This window comes from Anomaloglossus baeobatrachus, chromosome 2, assembly GCF_048569485.1.
Source record: "Anomaloglossus baeobatrachus isolate aAnoBae1 chromosome 2, aAnoBae1.hap1, whole genome shotgun sequence".
In the NCBI taxonomy this organism is placed as follows: Eukaryota; Metazoa; Chordata; class Amphibia; order Anura; family Aromobatidae; genus Anomaloglossus; species Anomaloglossus baeobatrachus.
Window position 1 is genome coordinate 571,881,710 of NC_134354.1, and position 25,011 is coordinate 571,906,720.

The following is a 25,011-nucleotide window of genomic DNA, read 5'->3' on the forward strand; positions in this document are numbered from 1 at the left end:
TGTATGACCATAACAATGTGTGTGACTGGTACCTGATTAAACACGGACGTCTGAAACCGGCCGTACCGCAAGTGCAGTGCGAGAATGGCAATAGCTGGCTATTGAGGAGACAGGGAGAGAAATCCCTCCCCTCCGCAGCGCTGGCCCACCCCTCCTCAGTGCCGGTCCGCCCCTCCTCAGCACTGGCCCGCCCCCTGCAGCTGAGGTCCGCTCACACGGTCGGACCTCAGTTGCAGGGACACTAGCATGATACTCGGCTCTACTGTACTGCCAGCATGAGCCCAGTGTCATGCGAGGGGATCGCAGTAATCCCCGTGTGGCCCCAACCTTAGGATCACTTTGCGGTCACCAACAAAATGGCTCTGCACTGTGTCCCTAAACTTTATCTTCCCTTATCCTTTTGAAAACAGCCAGAACAGGAGGGGGAGGTGTGACATCACACACAGTAGAGCAGATTCTGCCCACTTTTACTGCAGTTGTAATGTGAGCTTGTTCTACAGTAGGATTTCAGCAGCTGCTCCCCCTAGTGTTTAAGAGTGGAAAATATCAAACTTTTAAAATATTTTTTTATATTTTGCTCAAGTAAAAACAAATAATATTTAAACAAAACATTAATACTTTACATTTTTTCAGTTATTGAATTTTTTGTTTTAGGACACTTTCCTTTTAAGTAGGTATAGAAAGGTACCTACTGTTCAATGTTATTCCAATGAATCCAGTGATTCCAAAGGATCTAGTCTTTGTGAATTTTGTAATCCTGCTATCCATGTATATAGTGTCTGTATCTTGTGTGAAATACACATGTAATATTTGTATATTTAGGTAATAGATCTTTGACCAGAAGAAGGCAGGGGTTGGGAGGGCTGTTAATTTTGTTTTATTTGTATCTGTTTCAAAATGAATAAAAAAATATCTGATTAAAAAAAAGCTAAATTCATGTATTCTGCAGATCATGGTCTGAATAAGGTTTGCCAAAGCCAAATAACAGGAAGTATTATAAGTAAATCATCTTTAGTTAAAACATGACATACCAAAGAGACAAAATAAAAGAGACAATAAAAACACGTGAAAAAACGTACTAAAAAAACCGCAAGTGACTGAATTTACTGATTAGGTGCTGAAAATCGTGAACATCAAAAACTCCCCAGAAGCTCACTGTGGGAACGTAGCCGAAGGCTATGTGTCCACGGGAGAATGTAGCTGCGGATTTTTCTGCATCAAAATCCGCAGCTTTCCCGCAAAATCCGCACCTTTTCAAAGGTGCGGATTTGCCGCGGATTTACCGCGGAATTGCTTGATTTGATGCGGATTTTCGTGCGGATTTTTTTTCCCCCAATTTTGAAGCCAAAATCCGCATGAAAATCCGCAACAATAATTGACATGTTGCAGATTTTTCCGGACCAAAATCCGCACGAAATCCGCTGCGGAAAAATCCGCAGCATGGGCACAGCATTTCCAAAATGCCATAGAAATGGCTGGGAAGTACCTGTGCTGCAGATTTTCGGGAAATCCGCGGCTTTTCCGCGAGAAATCCGCGGCAAAATCCGCGCATTTTCCGCAGCGTGGACACATAGCCTAAAAGACTCCGAAGCCTCGATCTCCATTATACAAGCTTTATATCACTGCAAAATTTGGTACCTAAAACTGTGTGAGCATCATAGCTAACATCACATGTTACATTCCTTGCCTATAGGTCTGTCATATGCCCTTCACATGAATGCTGCTCCTAGCTATAATCCCCCACCCCTTATGGATCGCAATATAAAATCTGGAGCAGCTGAGGCTTTCTTGTGAATGAACAAAGGCCTGGGAAAGGCGTCTCTACCGCTGTATAAAAACAGGTTTTGCCAATTCCACAGGATCACGTGGAGGATCTTAGAGAAGGATTAGAGGTTGTGGGGAAATAGTTCTGACACATGAGGAAAGTTCTTAAGTGAGCTGTGTGTCATGGGCAGGCTGGTGTGATCACCATTAATAGTGCTATTAGTAGTTACACAGGCAGTAAATAGCTGGGCCATTAATTAGGGGTGTTAACAAGACGTCCTCCCAGCAGATGACAAGTCCTGAGATCTGCTTAGTATATGTGTAGTGGGGATTTCTGCCTATAATATTCCTACCCCAGTCAACATGGCTCCCTCTACATGCCTGTGGGCTCTCCTGCTCTCAGTGTCCAGCATACTTGTGGTTCAGGCTCAGTTCCCCAGGGCTTGTACCACTGTGGAGGCAATAGTTGGTAAACGCTGCTGTCCTTCACTGGGATCGGACCCAGGCAATGTATGTGGCATTCTGCAGGGTCGTGGTCGCTGTGCACCTGTAGTCATAGACGAGCGACCATGGAGTGGTCCGTACACGCTGCGCAATGTGGACGATCGGGAGCGCTGGCCACTAAAGTTCTTCAATGTCACATGCCTGTGTACAGGTAAGTGCCACCCCACCTGTGTAAGGGGCATTTTGTTTTGATATGTGGGCGGTGAGAAGGATGTGTGGATCTTAATTGGTGCCACGATCACCTACTTCCAGATTGCACTGGAATGTTTTGTTTTTTTTTCTTCTTGTCACTATAATCTGTACAAGTCTCCCAGCTCCTATGGATCCATGACAAAATCAATTTAGTTTCAGTGAGACTTAATTGTTGGAAAAACAGTCCATTGGCAAAGTGTGTGTGTGTGGTGTGTGTGTGTGTGTGTGTGTGTGTTTTTTTTTTTTTTTTTATTTATTTTTTTTTTTTTTATCGTTCTATTCATCTGAAGGCTCAAACCGAGTGTAATAAATGGAATGGACTGTCAATCTCAGAATTTATATTTTTTCTCTATGAAATCTGCCATTTTTGTAAATGCACTCCAGCGTTTAGTTTAGGCTTTCATATTTACTATTGTTACCCCATGAAGCTTATTTTTTGGTTACACCAAAAAGCACAGATGTCTTTGCCTCACCAGATGTTTTGAGTGTCTAGAAAGCTGCTAGGGATATAGTCATTCCAGAAATCCACTGCACTAATTATTGAAAGAGCGGACAAAACACAGGTCTACAAAAAATATCTTTTGTTTTCATCACAGGTGACTTTGTACTTTTCTGAATCATCTTTTTGTCCTGATTTCCAAAATGTATATAGTTCTTTCTGTAGCACGTATTGGTTTCCATAGAGCAGCATCATTATTATAAGGTATAGGAAATATACTGGCGACATTAAGAAAACAGTATTCTACATATCAGAAAAAATGCTTCATCTTACAAAACAGCTTTTATTGAATCAAAAAATTATTTCACATGCAAAATAGAAACCAAAATATGAGCAGAAATTAAAAGTGCTCTGTATTAGACTGTTGATACGATTATTTTTCAGGGTTGTCCCTATATGACATTCAATAGTAATCTGCCATCATTGAGTCATTCCAAATTCCCTGGTAGCGGTGTTCCATTACTTTAATGACCTGGTGAAACCGATCGCCTTGTTCATTGCTTACATCCCCAAGATATTAAGGGAAGAAATCTAAAAAAAAAAGTGCTTTCTCAAGAAGGTCTTCCTCCTTGAGAAAGCAACAGTACCTCCGCGAAACGTGTGTTGGTGGTGGTCCTGCATCTGATGGGTTATTTGTACTGATGTTGTGACTGCGCCCTGGTTTCCCCTGTGACTGCACTTTCACTTTAGGCAACTTTCTGACCACCTGTCTAAGTATGGCTATATTGGAGACCCTGTCCAGTTGTTTGCACTTTATTGAATTATGGAGCAGAACCCTATAAACTCTCATCTGATTCTTGTTTCCCTCCTCATTCTTTCACTTTAGTCCTCAACTTTGAGGTTTAGGTCAACTTCCAACTTCCATTCATTTGATTTTTGGATGATTAGAGGTAAATGGAAAACTTCATATTGATCACTATTTATCTGCCTATACATCTTGTACTCCCCCCCCCCCCCCCCCCCCCCCCCCCCCCCCCGATCTCATGGACGTTTTTTTTTTTTTTATATTGTGTGTGTGTGTGTGTGTGTGATCTTCATTAATAAAAGTTTTGTAATTTCCACATTTACTCGCATTTCTCTTCTGTTATGATTATCCTTGAGTAGTGCTAACACGTGGTCAGTATATTTTATACTGATAACGTGTCCACCTTTATGGCTCGTTTATTGGGAATTGTTTTTGAATATTGTCTCTGCCTGGAGCATAGATGTTTCTCTGTCCCCAATCACAATGAACATAATACTCTACTGTATTTCTACTGTCTTATAAACACAAAAAGCAACAATATTTTGTGAAACCTCCTTGCATTCCCATTAGCAGACCAATCACTTTCAAATCTCCACAGATATTCCATTGATGATTATATTGTACAGCATCCAAAACTGACAGATTTTCATAACTTTCCTTTAGATGACATGAGTGAGCAATGGGGATTGATGGTTTTATATTTCTATTGTGAATCAGCACTGATTTCAATCTTCTCTGGGATGAATAAACAATCGCCAATCTCCAACAAAATACTCGATTCAGTTCTTCAAAGAGGCCATTCACATTGTTACAGTACATAATTGGTCCAACAACTGTGAAAAATTGTTAGTGTAACTTCTGTTTCGGTAATAACACACTTTGACATAATCGAGAGACTTTTCTGTTTCCACCTAGATGCCCGAAGTTCAGCTCTATCTTTTGTCAATGAAAGATCTCTGAGATCATTTCATTCATGTTAAGTAAAGTGTTCTCTGTGCTCCATCAGGTACATGCTCTTGACTTAGGCTGTTTGTGAACGTGCGTATTGCATGCATTTACGCTGCATTTAGCACTACAGCGTAAATGCATACGTCCCCTGCACAATCTATGAATGTGCATAATCCTTGTGCATGATGCTGTTTTTTTTTTTTTTTTTTTTTTTTTCTGAGCATAGCGTTTTCAGAGTCAAACATTTGACAATCATTGCTTTCAAAAAAGCAACATGTCACTTCTTTCGTACACTTTGGATGCAGCTTCCAGTCTGTCTATGGGAGAGGCAGCATCCCGAGCGCATGAAATCAGCATTTTTTTTTTTCTGCAGACACACTGCATCCATTACGCAGTGTTTCTGCAGCGATTTGAAGCGCACCTGAGCTGTCAAATCACTGCAGAATTTTCTGCAGTGACACGACGCAACGTGCGCACGTAGCCTTAAGGTCCCCATGTCTTTGCCAGTGGCTTTAGCTCCATAGTCTTCATATTCTACTTCATTTTCATCCAATCCAGACAACGGTGGTACAGGAACTGGCAAGGTACCATCATGTGAAACTGGCCTAATCACAGATTCAAGTTCAGGGTAATTAATCTTATGTTTGTTCTTTGTAGAAAAGCCCTTCAGTTTAACAAAACAAAAGTAGCAGTCATCACTGTTTTTTGGGTTCTCTTCAAATAACGGGAACAGCAAATGTCATAGCCACTTTCTTCATATTCAACCAGTCACGAAGACCATTTGAACAACTCGAGTATCACATGAGGGGCCCAGCATACATTGAAAATGCAGAAATAACACAAACACTATCTCAAACGTTGAGCTAGAGCAAAACTAAGCATGTTTTTCGAATCCACACATCAAACTCCACAAAACAGACATATTCGTGTATTGCCTTTGCTAATGTTGTTTTGTTGCTATGTCTAACTTTCAGGGTTCATGCTCACTCTGTTCTCTCTGCATGCTACCTGTGAAAAACAGATCACACTCAGACCAGTATTATTCATTGGAGCAGTGCAGATGACAATGTGTTTTGTTTTGCTCTCTATATGCTCGTGTAAGCCTAGACTTGCTGGGGCTTCAGATGTTCAGACTGATTTCCCAGACTTTCCTCAGGTCTTCTGACCTGATCTCATCAGCCCTTATACCTATGAGGCCCCTTTCACACGTCAGTGATTCTGGTACGTTCTTTTTCTCTTTTTTTTTCTTTTTTTTTTCTCTTTTTTTTTTTCTCTTTTGAATGGGTCTGCTCACACATCAGTGATTTTTCACCGCACGTGTCTCCGTGCGGCGTGTCCGTGATTGCCGCACGGAGACATGTCCTTTTTTTTTTTTTTTTTTTTTTTTTTTCTGGCATCACTGATGTCCCACGGACCACGCAGTGGTGTGATCCGTGAAACACGTGCCAGAAAAAAACGTGCTTTGAAAATAAAAATAATTTTCACTCACCCGGCGTCCAGCGATGTTCTCTGCAGCCCGTGCAGCTTGCTGCTTCTGAGCCGGCTCATTACTGTCGCGCATATTCATGATGCATGACACAGCCAACACGGAAGCAGCTGCTGTGGGGGTCAGCGCCGGCCGGATGCTGCACTGTGGGAGCGTTCAGCACCATGGACAGCGGGAGCGCGCACAGGTGAGTTAATCTCTAAGTGCAATCACGGGCCACGGAGAACGGAGCCCGGATTGCACTTAGACAACCCACGTGTGCCGTAATTCACGGCACACGGAGGGACATGTGCATGTTTTACACGTTAGTGAAAAAGTCAGTGTTTTTCACTGACGTGTGAAACGGGCCTGAGGCTTACATTTTTGTGAGGAAACCCATTACCAATTTCTGAAATCGCACGCCGTGCTGTGATCATAATGTGGCGCCCTGAATAAGCCAGGACATCACAGGTACTACAACACACCCCGACTAGGCACACCGAAGTCAAACACAAATCCTTGTTGCCTCCCTCCAGGGGCTGATGTCCACACCAGGGGGTGGGCCAGGCAGTTGGCCCTGCCCACCAAGGAGTTCACAGTCCTGGAGGCGGGAAAAGGAGGGAGATAGAGTTTGAAGTTTGAGGAGTGAAGTGGTAGGAGAGGAGACTGAAGACGTCCGGGTGTGTGGCCCGGACGGAACAGCAAGGTTGGCAGACGGTGGTGACCGTCTGCAGGAGAGGCTGATTGGAGTGAACCATAAGGACCGGGGACGGGTGATGGCCCGACGGTACCGGATCGGGGAGCAAAGAGAAGCCAGCACCATTCGGCAGGGCTTACGGACCCCGACCAGGCTTGGAGTCGCCGTAAAACTGGTCAAATCCGTTAGCGAAGGGAACCTCCGGGGTTTCCCAGCAGTCAAGACCCGATTGAAGGCAACAGCTCACACCGTGAAGGGAAACAGTCACTGCCAAGGCTACAGTTCCCAGGGCCAGAGCCTGCGGGCAAAAGGGGCTCCCTCAGCATCCATCCAAGCTGGGGAGTGGGTTACCGGTGGGAAGCCATTGGAACCGTAAACACAACACAGGTGCAGGGAAAGGCAGTCACCATCAACCTACTGGGAGAGCTACCGCAGCCGTCTGTGGGACCCGTCCATCCAGCCGTTTGTTTTTCCGGAGACTTTGCATTCATCATTGGCTGAGTGACTACCACTGTGCCGTGCGGCACAGCGCTGCCCCCGTGACCCTGCGCCTCACCAGGCCCCGTAACCCGCCTGCCATCCATCCCTACCCCTCACCGGGCCCGGGACAACCAACCCCCTTCCCCCCCCCCCCCCACCCACGGAGGGGAGAAACAACATCCAAGCTGCTCCCTGTCATCGCTCCCGGGATCCCCGTCCAGAGCAGCGGTGGTGTCACAACCTCACCACAACCGTGGGTGGCGTCACGGACAATATCCCTAAACCCAAACCACCCCCTTTCACTCACGGGCGAGGAATGCCGCTCGAGTCCCCGGGATCCGGCCCACCGCTCGAGCCACCACCAAGCAGCAGCCGGACCCGAGCAGTGGGTGAGCGCAGCGTCCCCTCCTCCGCCCGCGACTATAACATCTGAATTTTTCACCCCACACAGCCTTAGTATATGTGGACCATTGGTTTTACTTCGATCGTTTAGGTGAGTGTTGGTTTGGTAACCAATGATTAAGGAATTATCATTGGTAATCATTGGTCGTCAGTGTAATGAAATTTTGCTTTTACCAGAATCCTTCTGAGAACATATGGCTGGTCCTCATATGTTGTCCAAGGATGATACTAGCCCAGATTAGGGGCCCTTATTTTACCTCTTTATGGGAATCTTGAATATTCCCTTATTTTAAGGACTTCATATAAGAAAGAAAGTTGGCTAGTAACTGTGGGACAACTTGGTGGCTCTATGTGCAGTGGTGTCTGCATATATAGGTAAAGAGACACCTATGGAAAAACCCATACCTACTGTAAGGCTAGGTGCGCACATAGCGTAATTACATGCATTTACGGTGCGTTAAGCACTGCAGCGTAAATGCATGCGTCCTGTGTCCCCTGCACAATCTATGAATGTGCATAATCTGTGCGCACGATGCTTTTTTGAACGTAGCAATTTGAGTCAGTGACAAAATCTCTGCGTTTAAAAATGCAACATGTCAATTCTTTTGTGCGCTTTGGATGCTGCTCCCACTCTGTCTATGGGAGAGGCTGCATCCAGAACGCAGGAAATCTGCATTTATTCTGCAGAAACACTGCATCCATTAAGTGTTTCTGCAGCAATTTGCAGCGCATTTATGCTGCTAAATCGCTGCAGAAATTTCAGCATGTACATGCGCACATAGACTAATACATGCTGAACCCCTCCCCCCCCACTAGTGTCTATATTTCACCGATAGTTTTATAAAAAAAAAAAAAAAAAAATCCACAAAACTACAGAGGGGCTGTTATAAATGTAGCAAGTGATTTTAAAGGGAAGATGTGGTTTTGGTTTCACAACAATTGAAATAAAATTTTTGTCAGGTAGTAAATGGTTTTATTTTTTTTCTTCAATTTTTCATATTTCATGCCTTTTTTTTAAAAAAAAAAAAAAAAAATTACGGAGATGTAGAAAGTGTCACAGAGAATGTTTTGCAGCTCAGTCAGTTAATTGGTGCTACTCGCTGTATCCTGCAATGGGGTTAGATACTTGGAGTGTAACAAATCCTGGGATTCGATATAGGGCTACATGGAGATGTTGTGGGACCTATGGTGTAAAGTGACCCCGCTCCATCTACTTTTCCCCATAGACTTCTATGGACAACTGATGGCCTTGCGTTGCTTCTGCCGCGTGACAGATCAGCCATGGAACGACTGACCGTTGGGTGGCAGGGACGCTGCATGTAGTGGGTTGTTTTTTGTTTTTTTTTTCCCCTTCACTGCGCATTCTCAGCTCTTGTTTAATCTTTGAAATCAATGTCTTTCTCTGTGGCCCAACAATAATCTGGCAGTGGCTTTTGTGAACGATCAGCTGATCGGCCGGCTACTCTGAACGATCAGTTGATTGGCCGTCCGCTGTGTGATCAGCTGATCGTTCACAATAGCCGGCCGCCGGTAAAAGTAACTTTCCCCCCGCATCAGTCACGTCAGTTGTGCCACTAGCTGCAATGCAACTGATTCAATACAATGCAAGTGTGAAAGCAGCCTTAATTAAAAGGAATCTGTCAGTAGGACCAACCATCTGAAGATGTCTATTGCATGTAGGTCATAGAAAGTTTAAGTAAAATATCAGCAAACTGTTCCAGAGAAATCAATGTTTTTCTTATATGCAAATGAGCTGATAAGATCTATGGCTGGACACTGATCTCCCTGGGAATCTGCCTCCAGGACTTGTTTTATATGAAAGTCATTACATGTCTCAGTGGTAACTCCTCTAACAGTCTGATTATGAGAGCACCCACAGGTCTGCAATGACTTTAGAGCCAACACATTACAGCAGAATTGAACTGTCTCATTACAAACAATTATAGCAACACAGTGCTTCAGCTTCCATCTCACAGGCAGCCAGTGTGGGGGAAGGACTGTACAGCAGAGCTGACAGCATTTTAAAAGGACGACTGGAAATGTGCTTGTAATGAGGCAAAGATTAACTCTGCTGTACTGTTCTAATGGGGCACAGCTCTGCAGCAGAACTGCCAGCATTATGAGAAAACAAGTACTGCTGCAAGTGTTTTGTAATGAGACAAAATTCAGCTCTGCTGTCCTGTGTTGGCTCTGATCTCACTACAGAGCTGTGTGTGACTGAGAGCCAAGTCAGTAGTCATAAGACACCCTGGACTATTCAGGTAGTCCCAGGGTTCTGCACGCTTTTTCTCTTTAGTGCAGGATTCAACCCCACCCCCATGGTTCTGGGTCTCCATCCTGCAGTACTGCCTCCACCAGTATTCACAAATCCTAGATACACCTGTCAGGCATACCAGTAGGCTGCTTAAGCAGGAATAGGGCCGCCCACCTAGGGGTCAGGCATGGAGGGGGGAGGTGTCAAGTCAGTTGAGCTGTGAGGAGCTCTGAGGAAGCTGGGAGTGGTACCTCCCAGGGGAGAAGCAGACTAGGTTGCAGACAGTGGTCTGGACCTAGAGGAGTCAGACCCCCGGTTGCAGGGCATTAAGGTTGGGTGCCTGGGACCTGTCTTGGAAGATGGTCAGCAGCCTGGGCCTTATCACCGGTCCGGGACTGAGGGCACATCGGGGTACACGGATCCTAAGTCAGGGAGAAGCTTCAGGCGACCCGGCAATTAACCTGCGGAGGAGGACATGGCCTTTATGGACTGTTCCCACAAGCTCAGAGATCAGGGGCACTACCGCAATGAGGGGATAGGGCTTTTCCCAAACAAACTGTCCACTGAAATCCCAAGTGTGAGCCCCTGAGAGCACTTAGCCATAGTGGGGAGTGGGGCATGAAAAGCTCCAAGCTAACGGGCCCCAAAGGATACTCTAAATTTGTGCCAGAAGGCAGGTCACGGACCACCACGCAGTGCTGCAAGGGACGGGACCCAGACGAGTTCCCCTCAGGTGACAGGGACAGTCAGACTTGGTTTACCCTGTTGTCTGCTTCATTGCTGAATTAGTACCCGACTGACCCCCCCCCCCCCCCTTGCACTGCACTCCGAATCATCATTCAGAGTCCCGGGGCCTACCCCCTACCCATGGAGGGTAACGTCATCCTACTGCCCCACTCTAGCACCCCGGGTACTCCCAATGGCAGCGGCGGTACTCCCAATTACCGTACACCACGGGTGGCGTCACGAACTATATCCATTTCCCCTGTAAATACCCCCTTCATTTGTGTGGCCCCTAGCCCCCAGGTCCGGAGACCCTCGAGCCACGAGTAATCATCACCCACGGGTCTGAGCTGTTCGATCCGCTGCAGGGGTGGCACGGTTACATGGCTCTCAGTTGTAACTCCCGCTTTCATTTAAAATAATCTCTGGAGGCAGAGTCAAAGGGAATCAGTGTCCGGCCTGTAGATCTTATGAGTACATTTAGATTTAGGAAAAAAAGTATTTCTCTGCAATATGACATCAGAATGCAGATATCCAGGTATCATGTTGTTCTGTTTTCATTGTCCTACATGCCCATGTACATGGCTTAGAGGGGTGGATCCCACTTCCAGTTACTTTTAACAACTTGAGTCTATATTAAAAATATTAAAAGTATTTAAATGTTATTTACCAGTAGTCGCTTGTTTTTTCTTCCAGTCTGAGCAGAAATGTACAATAGACGGATGGCACAATGTGTTTCCACAAACTGTTCTCAACAGATGCCTCATTAATGAAATATTCCCTGGACTTCTCCTTATTGTGCCAGCAAGGTCTTGGGCTGTATTTAGTCATGACTGCATTTAACAAAGCAATGAAGCCTTTAATGAAGCTTGGTGACATGTGAAATGTATTTAAAGGGAACCTGTTAGGCTATGTGCGCACGTCGCGTAAAAACATGCAGTTACGCTGCGCTTTGTAGCGCAGCGTAACTGCATGCGTCCTGCGTCCCCTGCACAGTCTATGGAGACTGTGCAGGGGCCGTGCGCACGTGGCGTTTAAGAGCGCAGTGCTTCGGCTACTGCCGAAGCGCTGCGCAAAAAGAAGTGACATGTCACTTCTTTCCTGCGCTTTGCCGGCAGCTCCTGCTCTGTCTATGGCAGGAGCTGCAGGCAGAGCGCATGGAATCGGCGCTCACTACGGACATTTCTGCAGCGATCTAAAGCGCACATGTGCTCTTCAGATCGCTGCAGAAATTTCTGCAGGGCTTGTACGCAACGTGCGCACATAGCCTTAGATTGGAAATGCTGTGCAATCTATGGGCAGCAGGTTAAGCAGCAGAAGAAGCTAAACAGACTGTATACACTGTCTGTCGAAAGATTTTGTAGGTTTCCCTCCCCTCCCCCCCCACCCCTTCTCAAAATCCTTCTCTAAATCATTCTCTTTACAGGTTTTGCAGTTTTCTGGGCAGTCATTATTAGTTATTGATAGCTATCTCAGGATTCCTATTAATAAGGCAGTCTGGTACTGATCAACTTGCCAACTTAAAGTGAATCTGTTACCAGGTTTTTGCCACCTAATCTGAGAGCAGCCTAACGTAGGGGCAGAGATCCTGATTCCAGTGTTATTCCTCTTACTGGGCTGCCTAGTGTAGTTTTGATAAAAATCACTGATTAATCAGGAGTAGATTATCATTAGAGGACTACTTGGTGTGGTGCCAGGTAGTCCAGCATATTCATGAGCTCTGTAGAACTGCTAGATCTGCAGCACAGAAACCATTGACACATCGCTGGAATCAGGATCTGTCTCTACATTTTGCTGCTCTCAGCTGGGGCAGCAAAAACCTGGTGACAGATTCCCTTTAAGGCCTTGTGTGCATGGTGTGTTTTGTGGTGTGGGTTTTTTTTTTTTTGTTTGCATAACCTACTGCTGGTAGATCACTGTGTGCATGTATCTGGTTCCATTTTAGAACTTTCTTAGATTAAGGCAGTAATTAAATGCCATCTATTTCAACCCCTTAACAGTCTTTGTCTTACCCATATGCCATGGTTTGAAAGCGGTTCCTGACCTATGAAATTTGGGTAATGGCAATCATGCAGGGCACAAAATCTGTACACGCATGATCGCCACCAGGAGCTTTGCTTAAGTGATAGCCAAGCTCTGGCTGTTTTACCCCCTAAATGCTGAGATCAATAGCAATTGCAGCATTTAGGAGGCTGTAAAGGGGGTGGGTTCAATCTCTAACCTGATTTGGATCCCCCATGAGGTGATTGTGGGGTTCCAATAATTGCCATTGCAACTCTAGGTCAAATAATGACCTATGGGTTTGCTGGCTATGGTGGCCTGTTATACCATGCCAGCAGCATGGTGTAAGAGGCATTCTGTCAGTGGCACAATGACCAAAATAATGCATTGCCATGCTTGCATCGTATGCCAATAAAAATGGTATTGCTGAGTTTGTCCTGTAATAAACAAACCACCACACAGCTCTGTCAGCATAAAAAAGCTACAGCTCTCAGAATGGAGCAAAGCAAAAACATTATTTTTTCCTATAAAATTGTGTCAAAATATTTTTAAAAAAATTATATAAATTTGGTATTTCTAATTATTTATCCTGTCCTCTATGTTGAGCACTTACGCTGATGTTTACATGTAAGGCTATATGCGCACGCTGCAGGCTTTTTTTTTTTTCCTTTTGGTGCAGTTTTGTCAGAACTTTCTCACTTTTGACTTTCCAGTATGAAGTCAGATTTGCCATTCGCACATTTTAGTTCTTGTCAGCAGTTTTTTGGGGGTTTTTTTGACAATTTTGTGACAAAGTAGCAGCATGTTCATTCTTCTTATGGTTTTTGTCAACTTTTGTCACACATTGAAATCAATGAGGGGTTGACAATACGGATGGCAAAATGCATGGTTACAAATTGTTTGCTTTTTGTATACGTTTTACCCGCAGTTGTTTTGTCAACAAAAAATGCAGCTCAGGAACTTGGTTCCAAAGTGACAAAATCAATGCTGGAGTGATTTTTGGGGTCTCTCAATCTCTAATCATCACACAAGCTCACTTCACTTGCTGCATGGAGCTCACAGTGGGCAGTCTTGTTCTATGGCGCTCGCTGTGACAGGACAGGGATTTAGCAGAGCTAAATCGTCCCGGGACCTCGTGTGGAGTATGTAATTTCTAGTTGGGTGTTTGGGGGGTTAATCAAGTGGTGGAGGGTGGTGTGTTTTTTTTTTTTTTTTTTTTTTTTTTTTTGGTCTTATTTCAAATGAAGGGTTATTTTTTTGGGGTGTTTTACTTTCACTTACAGATTAGTGATGTGGGTGTCTCATAGACTCCTGCCATCACTAAGCTAGGGCTTAGTATCAGCTATGGGCTGCTGCCATTGACTCCTTTATTACCCCGATTGCCACCGCATCAGGGCAATGGGAAGAGCCAAGCCAGCTCCAGAATTGGTGCAACTTATGGATGCGCCACTTCTGTGGTTACTGTGGGCTGCAATTAGGCTTGGAAAGATCCAAATAACAACGGCTCTTCCCACCAGCCATAATATCAGCCCCCATCTGCTGTACCTTGGCTGGCTTTAAAAAAAAAAATAAATAAATAAAACACCTGAGATCCCCCTCACAAAAAACAGCTGGCCAAGCTAGGTTACCCCTTTTTATAAAGTTATTCTGTGTTTCTATCCATTCTATATCTTCTTTCTATTTCTTTTCTGACTATCCATCTAATCTAGCTATCTGCCAATTATCCTATCCTACCATATTTTTTTTTTTCTTCTCCTTTTAAAAAAAAAAAAAAAAAAAAATGCATTTGCAAAACTGCACCATCATTACAACAAAGGGCACAGTAACTCTGCTGCCTCATTGTAGTGAACGGATCCCTTCGGGGGGTGTCACTTGGCGATTTAGATGGCAACTGATGTAACTGCAGAATAGAATACAGGATATGTGTGATCTAAAATTATTTGTAAAATATTCCAAATAGCTTCATCTCAATCTGCAAAAAAAAGTTCCTACTCGGGTCCGTCATCTGTCAATGAAATATAAGGGGGTTTTCATATTACTGGTAACCCAAAGGCTTTGGAAAAGCGCTATGGCTTCCAGAAACTTATGCGCACCAGTGTGCCTAAACCGTATTTACCATCAACATGTGTTTGGCATTACTGTAGTGAGGAGAGCCAACTTAATTTACAGGGTGCATTTCTCCAGAAGCATGAGCTGGATACCACATCGAACTGATCACCATATTGGAGGCTTGGCGTTTGTTTTTTTTTTTTTCTTCACTCATCAGCATCAATTACTGCTTGTTTCTGAAAAACAACCCATGGAGTCAAAATTGTCACTACATCTGTAGATAAGTTTCCAGAGGGGTGTGATTTCCAAAATAAGGTCACTTAAAGGGGGAAGTCCTGGTTAATGTTCATGACTATGGGGAGTTGCCTAACTAAATACTAGGGAATTGAGTGTGACCAACTGACGAATAGGTGTGGCCATACAGTGGGAGTGATCTTTCTCAATACACTTCATGGAGCAGGGCAGCATCCACTAGTCAGGTTCTGGCTGTGAATATGCATAGCTGACACTTGCGGTCACATAATCTCTGTTCCCAGCTCAGATACCTGCAAATTCTCGCAGAATTCATAGGTCTGCTGGAGGCGGGTTCTGCTCTTCTGTCACATGAGGAGCTCTGCTAATGTGACATGGCACCCACAAACATAACAGCAATATCTGAAGTATATATTGGTGCTCCTCCTTTCTGAGCCTTCCATAGTGCTTGAAAGTTCCCAATTGCATGTAGAAAATGCACAACAAACTGTGCTGTCCATTTTTTTTTTTTTTTCTTATTGACCCTCTCAAATATATAAAACTTGGGGCTAAACAACATTTTTAATAGTACGTAAGGAATTATTCATTCTTCACGTCCCAATGTGATCAAATTCTGTGAGGCACGTGTGTTGTCAACATGTTCACTGGACCCCGAGAAATTCTTTGATGGGTGTAGTTTCCAAAATAGTCACTTGTGGGGGTGTTTCCAAGGTGTAAGGATGATGTGTTTCAGGATGCTTGTACATTTATCATTCATTATATATTTTATTTTTTTAGTTTAAGAGTAACTCTCAAAGTATAGAATTCTGTGCTGACTAAGTCCTTGGTTTAGCCTAGCATCTTTAAAGGAATTTGTGTCATTCACACCACTAATGAATAGCTGACACTAAAGTGTATTTGTCTTTTGGCTCTGTAAAGCTTGAAAATAGTGTTATGGGGTTAAATCATTGGGCTGATCTCATTCAGTTACCCTACAAATATATACTTTGTACTTTTTTTGTAACCTATGAATGAAATTTGTGGTTGGTTTGTTGGTTAAAATTATAATTTTGTTTTTTTTTTATTAGGAAACTTTGCAGGATACAATTGTGGAGAATGTAAATTTGGATGGATTGGAGTCAACTGTGACCAAAGGAAGGCACCAGTTGTTCGGAAAAACATTCATTCTCTAACTCCTCAGGAAAGAGCCCAGTTCCTGGATGCTTTAGATCGTGCCAAAACCACAATTCACCCTGACTATGTAATTGCTACCCAGCATTGGCTTGGACTTCTTGGCCCAAATGGAACTGAACCACAAGTGGCTAATACCAGTATCTACAATTTCTTTGTCTGGCTCCATTACTACTCCGTCAGAGACACCTTGCTAGGTTTGTTTATCTTCTTCTATGTCTTAGTTCAAATTGGAATAAGCTTTCAGTCAACTCTTTACAAAGTCTCACGGTATTGCATTTCCTTCTGCAAGGCACTTATGGTCAAAACATACTGTATTAGTTGGGTTGCTTGACTACTTCTGGACTGTCCATAGAATTTAAACTTCCTGGTGGTCCACACTTTACATTGACATTTTGAAACTTCAATGCAGAGTAGAGTGAGCATCTTGCAGGAGATCGTGCAACAGTTATGATGGGGAGCTGACTGTCAGACACAGCTAGAATCTTCACAGAAGGTAGACCCCATTTATTAACATGTTTGCTATCCTGATTGGTGTGTATATAATGCTAGACCAGGGCTTGTCAGATTAGGACACACTGACAGTGCTTCCCTCTCAGAACCCAGTGAGATAATATGCTTACTGGTATAAAGGGGACAGGAGATTCATCCAGCCCTGCTATGCAGCCAGGAGTCTGCATTTCCACTGTAACTACAACAAATATACCATCATCACTTACAGGTGAAATCTGCAATCAAAAAAATGTATTGTGTGTGTAAGAGAGACCCTAAGTTAGCCATCTGGGACATAAAATTTAGTTTTAAATGCATTTACAAAAGTCCCATTTGAGCCAATTTAATCAGTTACCATTAAGGTTCTCATACTTTAACACATGGGTCCCCAATTCCAGTCCTCAAGGGCCGCCAGCAGTGCATGTTTTCAGGATTTCCTTAGTATTGCACATGTGATAATCTAATCACCTGCACAGTTGATGATTCCAACGCCCATGCAATGCTAAGGAAATCCTGAAAACATGCACTGTTGGTGGCCCTCGAAGACTGGAGTTGGGGAACCCTGCTTTAACACAATAGTCCCTAGTAGCTCTGACATCAGCTAGATATGTGAGTGATTTGCAAGCTATTTCAGTTAACCCACTGTTCTACTATATTGGAGTGACACGAAGGCCTTACCTGGCTTTTGTACCAAAAGTGAACTCTACTTTTCATAGGGCTCGGGAAATGATACCCTTCTTTTTTTTTATTGCAGCCCAATATTCCAGGGTGAGAACCTTTCATTTCTTGATGTCAGAAGATGTTTAGTTGGGTATCTAGAGGTGATGGCCTCAAGGCTGAAGTCTTTTGCCATGGTTTTTGTTTCAGAGCCCAAATAAGAGAAGAGAAGCTACTAAATATACTATTGATCGATGGGTTGGATGAACATAGCCTAGGGTCCATGTACCCCGTCGTGCCTTCGGTCTCGGACTGGTCATAAGGCTAGGCTGCTGGCTGTCCTCCTCGACAGGTCCGAGCACCTCGCCACAATCCCCCTGCTACCGGGGGTCCAACTTCTCTAGGCCCAGACCACCGTCTGCAACCTAGGCAGTTACTTCATGAGTCCCACTCCCAGCTTCCTCCTGAGCTCCTTCTCCACTCACAGACCGACTCTCTACACTCCTCCCCTCCCTGACCCCTGCCAGGTGGGCGACTCTATGCCTCTCAAGCCGTCCACTGGTGCATCAGGTGGGTGTGGTGCAGGGTGTCTCTAGGATTTGATTTGCTGTTGGAGGCAACACCACTTAAGTAGGGACCTGAAAACCAAGAGGGAGGCGGAATACTGCACGGAAGGGCAGCTTGTACTGTACCCTGTGACTACCTGATGGTCCAGGGGCATCACATATTGATGTGGCTACCTCCATGGGCTCTGTAAGCACATTGGGGCTTTTGAGAGATACCACCCTTTCATTTTCAGTAGGATTTTTGTTACTGGGGGAGAATACTCTTGTGCAGTGCTGTCATTGTTTGGGAAAATCTAATCCCCAGTAAGTAAGCTTATCTTTCTTTTAAATGCGGCTCCTCATACTCCATTGAGTCCATTATTAAGATTGGAAATCACAATGTCAGTCTTAATGAATTGGCCCTACGGTATAATCTACCATGCTTTCTACATTTCAGATCATAAATGGCAATTGTATTACAGTCCCATAAAATAAAAGCATGTTAATCATGGTTTTCCCACTTGCTTCATGTATGCAAATAAAAGTTATCATAGTGCATTTTTGCTTAATATGTTGCATAAATACCATTATTTTATATCTTCACTGTTCAGTTATGAATAATTTTTACTTTTGTGCACTTTCCAAATGTAATTCGCCTGAAGATCAATATCTTATTCTGTTCAACAATCCACAGGTCATTAAAAAGCAGCGGACCTAAAACTGAACCCTGCAGCTTCATTAGTCTGTCGTACTAGGCTAATCATAAGCAGGTCTATCAAATTACTAAACTGACAGCTAATTAATCAAATGATTGTCTGAAAGAAAACCTTTTCATATTCTTATATCCTTGCACAAAACGTCTGGTGCTTTCATACGTCTGCACTATATTGAGAAAGTTGCATTTTGTTTTTTGTTCAGGGCCAGGACGTCCATTTAAAGCGATTGACTTGTCTCATAAAGGACCTGCCTTTGTCACATGGCATCGATACCACCTGCTGCTGCTGGAGAGAGATTTGCAGGTAACTTCACTGAGTACATATAAGCAGTGGTAACGAGACCTATGGGCCCGATTGAAAAGCTTTAAACTGGGCCCCCACCTGCATGTTGGTCAGATCTATGGGCCCATGTAGCATTTTAGATACTAGAATACAAGTTCACTCCACTATGAAATGTTCCCGTGCTGAGATAATCTTATATCTGTGCCTCTATGTACTGTGTAATGGCAGTGTCTGACCGTACAGGGACATGCTCTGATCATTCCAAATCTCCTGGGCAGGGGAGGATGTAAAAGTGGGTATACAGATAGGACAGCATGGGATCACAGCTGATTGTGTGTGTGTGTGTGTGTGGTTTTTTTTTTTTTTTTTAATAGTAAAAACCTCTCTAAAAACAGGTAGTGTAATGTTTTACCTCACAGAAATAATCAGCTTTGTTCCACTGCGGTAATGTCTGTATTCTGCCCTCCCCAGCCCAGGAGCTGTGGTGTGATCAGACCATGACCCTGTATGGTCAGACACAGCCATTACACAGTACAAATTAGGGGCATGTATATAAGAAATAACACATCACAGGAACTTTGTTGTGTTTTGTGTTTTTTTTTTTTTTTTTTTTTTTACATCCAACTGTGTAAATGTATTTTTACTATTGCATTTAAAGGAAATAATAATCCCCTCATCCACAGCAGCAACAAAGAGCTAAATGACAGCAAAATGTATGTATGTATGTATGATAATATAATATATAAATTACCCCCCCCCCCCCCCCACAGCTTATCGAAAAATAGCCGACAGGCTTTTTTTATTTACAGAAACCTTGGAAACCATACTAAATTATTATGAAGAAATTAGATTATGTTGACACTGATTTATTTAAGTTGAAAGCGGCTAGTGTGATGCTAGTCTCTACTCACAGGCTAGCCGTGTGGCTATGTTGTCTAAAAGTCCAGGGTCCGATACAACAAAAGCGCGTCCTACACAAATTGGTAAGACCATTGGTATAGTTAGGTCATTTTCCAAGGTCCACATTCCAGGAAGGTAGTGGATAAAGACAAAGAGGCTAGGCAAACAGTCAGACGAAAGGTCCAATGTCTCGTAATAATAGATCAAATCCACAGAAACCAAAGGCACAAAGAGACCACTGAACATAAGCTACGGAGTGAGAGCTCAGCCATCCAATTGGAGGCCAGGGTGTGCTGAGCTGTCCCTCACTGCGTCCAGACCCATTGCTAGGAGGCGTTTTGACCATAAAAGGGGTATTCCCATCTCCCAGATACGATCTCAATATGTAGTAGTAATATTAGCAAGTACCTCCAATTAGAAATGTAGTATAGTTCTCCTGATTAGCTATGTACCGCCCTGGTGTTAGTCGGGCTGCTCGGATCCGGGATCGTCGTGGCTTGAGAGGTCCGGACCCGGCTTGGAGGACACTGATCCGTAAAAAGAGGGGTATTTACAGGGGATTAGTTTGTGACGCCACCTGCGGGTTGCGGTAATGGGAGTACCGCCACTGCTGGAAGGAGTACCGGGGCAGATGGTAGGAAGCAGCAAGGTGTCAGTCCCTCCGCAGGTAGGGAAGGCCCCGAACTCAGGATGGTGGATAGATTTGGGAGGACAGGGTGTAGGGGACCAGGGTACTCGCTGTGGGTAGTTGTGGTGCTGGATGAGGTTTAAATTATCTTAGAGAGAAAGGTATACCAAAAAAGGGATCACCACAATATCAGAAATTTAGAATATCAAAATATACTTTATTTCAAAAGAACAAACCACACGTCTCCACCCTAGGAGTGGGGCACACACGAAAACAAGGTTAAAAACACTTAAAAAGCCGATGGCATTATATACCCAGCACGCCAGGAACCAATATAAATACAGCATACATATGCAATGTGAAAACCTCTCCTACCACCAGAGTGCAAAAAATTGTACGTTCAAGTAATATAGATGTTTTATATATTTATGAAACAGTCAGGTCTAGCAAAGGTAGAGTAGAAGTATGGCAGTGGCTAACCTTAAATTCAGACAGTATGACATAATGAATGTGGTAAAATTAGCTGATAAACCACATAATACTATGCAAATACTGTTTTACAAAAATACAATAAAATGGATAATTGAGCTTGGCAAGTACACCACATACAATTGTATAAGCTAGTGAAAAGCAACAAGGACAGTCACAATTAATTTATCTGAGACACAAATAGTGCATAATCAGGATCCTAAGCTCCTGACTCCTGAGTGACCACCTGCCTGCATGATTCTAGCTATAATAATGCTATCTCACCGTAACAAAACTATTTCGGATCGCATAAAACAAACCAGGGCAGTGTCCCTACTCAAGGTTTGGAGGAGCCAGATCCATACTCACTACCATAAAGGTAAATAAAGCCATGTGACTGGAGTGGTAAGGAGAGAAAGGTTCCTAGCGTGACAACCCCACGCGTATCGCCACCTATAGGGGTGGCTTCCTCAGGGGAAAGAAAAGGCAGGCTGAGGTTTAGACACAAACACGGTAAACCAAAGTCTCTGTGTACAGCTGCTGCTGCCGGGAGTCATTCCAAGTACCCAGTCCCACCGATGTCACTTAGTGAGCAGGGAGGCAGGCACCGGCTTACTATTTGTAGTGTAGCTGTGCTCTTGAGGGCTGGCACGTGGGACTTTAGTGGGTTACTGTGTCTGTCTGGAAACACCCCTGTCCCCCTCCATTGTGCTGATTCCCTCAAGCTCCTGAGCTCGTAGGGAAGTCCTTGAAGATCCTCTCCCTTCCAGGTGAACTGCCAGGACGTTGTGGTGCAGATGGGAGTGACATTGGTTTCTTGGGTACCTGGAACTATGGGGGAGTAATCCCTACACCCTTGGTAAGGATGCAGTACCCAGTGGCACCCTGATGTATTCAGGGGTGCCACAGCTATGTCATTTACCTAATGTGCAGGGCATTCAAAGAGCTTGATTGTTTAGTGGTCGTGATCATGGATTAAGAAGTCACGATGGGTGGTTGTAACCATGGTTATTTAAGCTCCTGTAATGCCCTACACATGAGGTAAGTGACATGGCTAATCAGGATAACTTTACTATTGCATTTAAAGGAAATAATAATCCCCTCATCCACAGCAGCAACAAAGAGCTAAATGACAGCAAAATGTATGTATGTATGTATGATAATATAATATATAAATTACCCCCCCCCCCCCCCCACAGCTTATCGAAAAATAGCCGACAGGCTTTTTTTATTTACAGAAACCTTGGAAACCATACTAAATTATTATGAAGAAATTAGATTATGTTGACACTGATTTATTTAAGTTGAAAGCGGCTAGTGTGATGCTAGTCTCTACTCACAGGCTAGCCGTGTGGCTATGTTGTCTAAAAGTCCAGGGTCCGATACAACAAAAGCGCGTCCTACACAAATTGGTAAGACCATTGGTATAGTTAGGTCATTTTCCAAGGTCCACATTCCAGGAAGGTAGTGGATAAAGACAAAGAGGCTAGGCAAACAGTCAGACGAAAGGTCCAATGTCTCGTAATAATAGATCAAATCCACAGAAACCAAAGGCACAAAGAGACCACTGAACATAAGCTACGGAGTGAGAGCTCAGCCATCCAATTGGAGGCCAGGGTGTGCTGAGCTGTCCCTCACTGCGTCCAGACCCATTGCTAGGAGGCGTTTTGACCATAAAAGGGGTATTCCCATCTCCCAGATACGATCTCAATATGTAGTAGTAATATTAGCAAGTACCTCCAATTAGAAATGTAGTATAGTTCTCCTGATTAGCTATGTACCGCCCTGGTGTTAGTCGGGCTGCTCGGATCCGGGATCGTCGTGGCTTGAGAGGTCCGGACCCGGCTTGGAGGACACTGATCCGTAAAAAGAGGGGTATTTACAGGGGATTAGTTTGTGACGCCACCTGCGGGTTGCGGTAATGGGAGTACCGCCACTGCTGGAAGGAGTACCGGGGCAGATGGTAGGAAGCAGCAAGGTGTCAGTCCCTCCGCAGGTAGGGAAGGCCCCGAACTCAGGATGGTGGATAGATTTGGGAGGACAGGGTGTAGGGGACCAGGGTACTCGCTGTGGGTAGTTGTGGTGCTGGATGAGGTTTAAATTATCTTAGAGAGAAAGGTATACCAAAAAAGGGATCACCACAATATCAGAAATTTAGAATATCAAAATATACTTTATTTCAAAAGAACAAACCACACGTCTCCACCCTAGGAGTGGGGCACACACGAAAACAAGGTTAAAAACACTTAAAAAGCCGATGGCATTATATACCCAGCACGCCAGGAACCAATATAAATACAGCATACATATGCAATGTGAAAACCTCTCCTACCACCAGAGTGCAAAAAATTGTACGTTCAAGTAATATAGATGTTTTATATATTTATGAAACAGTCAGGTCTAGCAAAGGTAGAGTAGAAGTATGGCAGTGGCTAACCTTAAATTCAGACAGTATGACATAATGAATGTGGTAAAATTAGCTGATAAACCACATAATACTATGCAAATACTGTTTTACAAAAATACAATAAAATGGATAATTGAGCTTGGCAAGTACACCACATACAATTGTATAAGCTAGTGAAAAGCAACAAGGACAGTCACAATTAATTTATCTGAGACACAAATAGTGCATAATCAGGATCCTAAGCTCCTGACTCCTGAGTGACCACCTGCCTGCATGATTCTAGCTATAATAATGCTATCTCACCGTAACAAAACTATTTCGGATCGCATAAAACAAACCAGGGCAGTGTCCCTACTCAAGGTTTGGAGGAGCCAGATCCATACTCACTACCATAAAGGTAAATAAAGCCATGTGACTGGAGTGGTAAGGAGAGAAAGGTTCCTAGCGTGACAACCCCACGCGTATCGCCACCTATAGGGGTGGCTTCCTCAGGGGAAAGAAAAGGCAGGCTGAGGTTTAGACACAAACACGGTAAACCAAAGTCTCTGTGTACAGCTGCTGCTGCCGGGAGTCATTCCAAGTACCCAGTCCCACCGATGTCACTTAGTGAGCAGGGAGGCAGGCACCGGCTTACTATTTGTAGTGTAGCTGTGCTCTTGAGGGCTGGCACGTGGGACTTTAGTGGGTTACTGTGTCTGTCTGGAAACACCCCTGTCCCCCTCCATTGTGCTGATTCCCTCAAGCTCCTGAGCTCGTAGGGAAGTCCTTGAAGATCCTCTCCCTTCCAGGTGAACTGCCAGGACGTTGTGGTGCAGATGGGAGTGACATTGGTTTCTTGGGTACCTGGAACTATGGGGGAGTAATCCCTACACCCTTGGTAAGGATGCAGTACCCAGTGGCACCCTGATGTATTCAGGGGTGCCACAGCTATGTCATTTACCTAATGTGCAGGGCATTCAAAGAGCTTGATTGTTTAGTGGTCGTGATCATGGATTAAGAAGTCACGATGGGTGGTTGTAACCATGGTTATTTAAGCTCCTGTAATGCCCTACACATGAGGTAAGTGACATGGCTAATCAGGATAACTTTACTACATCTCTAATAGGTGTAATAACAATATTAGCAGTGGCAGGTATTGCTATTGTAGTGTAGGAGGCCAGACATTCAGCCCAGTCAGATGAAAATGGTGCTGTTGAGCCACCTGACTCCACAGGCCCCACGGTCGTTAGGCCCCTGCATATAAGCATAAAGTATTAACCTAAGAGCTAATTTTGCAAATGTGGCAGCGCCAGTTCTTGTTTGTTTTGTTTTTTTTTTAACCCTAAAAACCAACCCTGTTTTTTTTGTTTAAACCTGACATGTCACTTGTGTAGTATTAACTCTGGAATGACTTTAAAGAGGCCCTTTCAGCAAATGTAAATATTGTACTGAAAGCCTAATGTAATTTTTTTTTTCTTTTTACAGAGGCTAATTGGTAATGACTCATTTGCTGTACCATACTGGAACTTTGCTACCGGCAGAAATGAGTGTGATGTGTGTACAGATGAATTGTTTGGTGCACCTAGAGTGGATAATCCCACTTTAATCAGCGCTGGGTCACGATTTTCTAACTGGGAAATTGTGTGTGACAGGTAATTATGTTAGTAATACAATCTGCATTAGTGATGTGCAACTATTTGGAGATCACTCTTTGCAATATTTTTATAAACTACTTACAAGTCTGTATACGGATGAGGCCATGGTTAGAAGAAGGTAGATACCACCACATTGA

At 43.9% G+C, this 25,011-nt stretch overlaps 1 protein-coding gene across 1 annotated transcript in view; it reads left to right on the plus strand.

Moving 5' to 3' along the window:
- Positions 1–1,819: 1,819 nt before the first annotated feature.
- Positions 1,820–25,011, plus strand: part of DCT (dopachrome tautomerase) — a 33,694-nt gene continuing 10,502 nt past the window's right edge. Inside the window, exons 1-4 of the mRNA XM_075334358.1 lie at positions 1,820–2,419; positions 16,043–16,342; positions 18,758–18,858; positions 24,705–24,871. Of these exons, the coding sequence (XP_075190473.1) occupies positions 2,128–2,419; positions 16,043–16,342; positions 18,758–18,858; positions 24,705–24,871 (860 nt within the window). The 5' untranslated portion in view covers positions 1,820–2,127. The remainder of the gene's footprint in view (positions 2,420–16,042; positions 16,343–18,757; positions 18,859–24,704; positions 24,872–25,011) is intronic.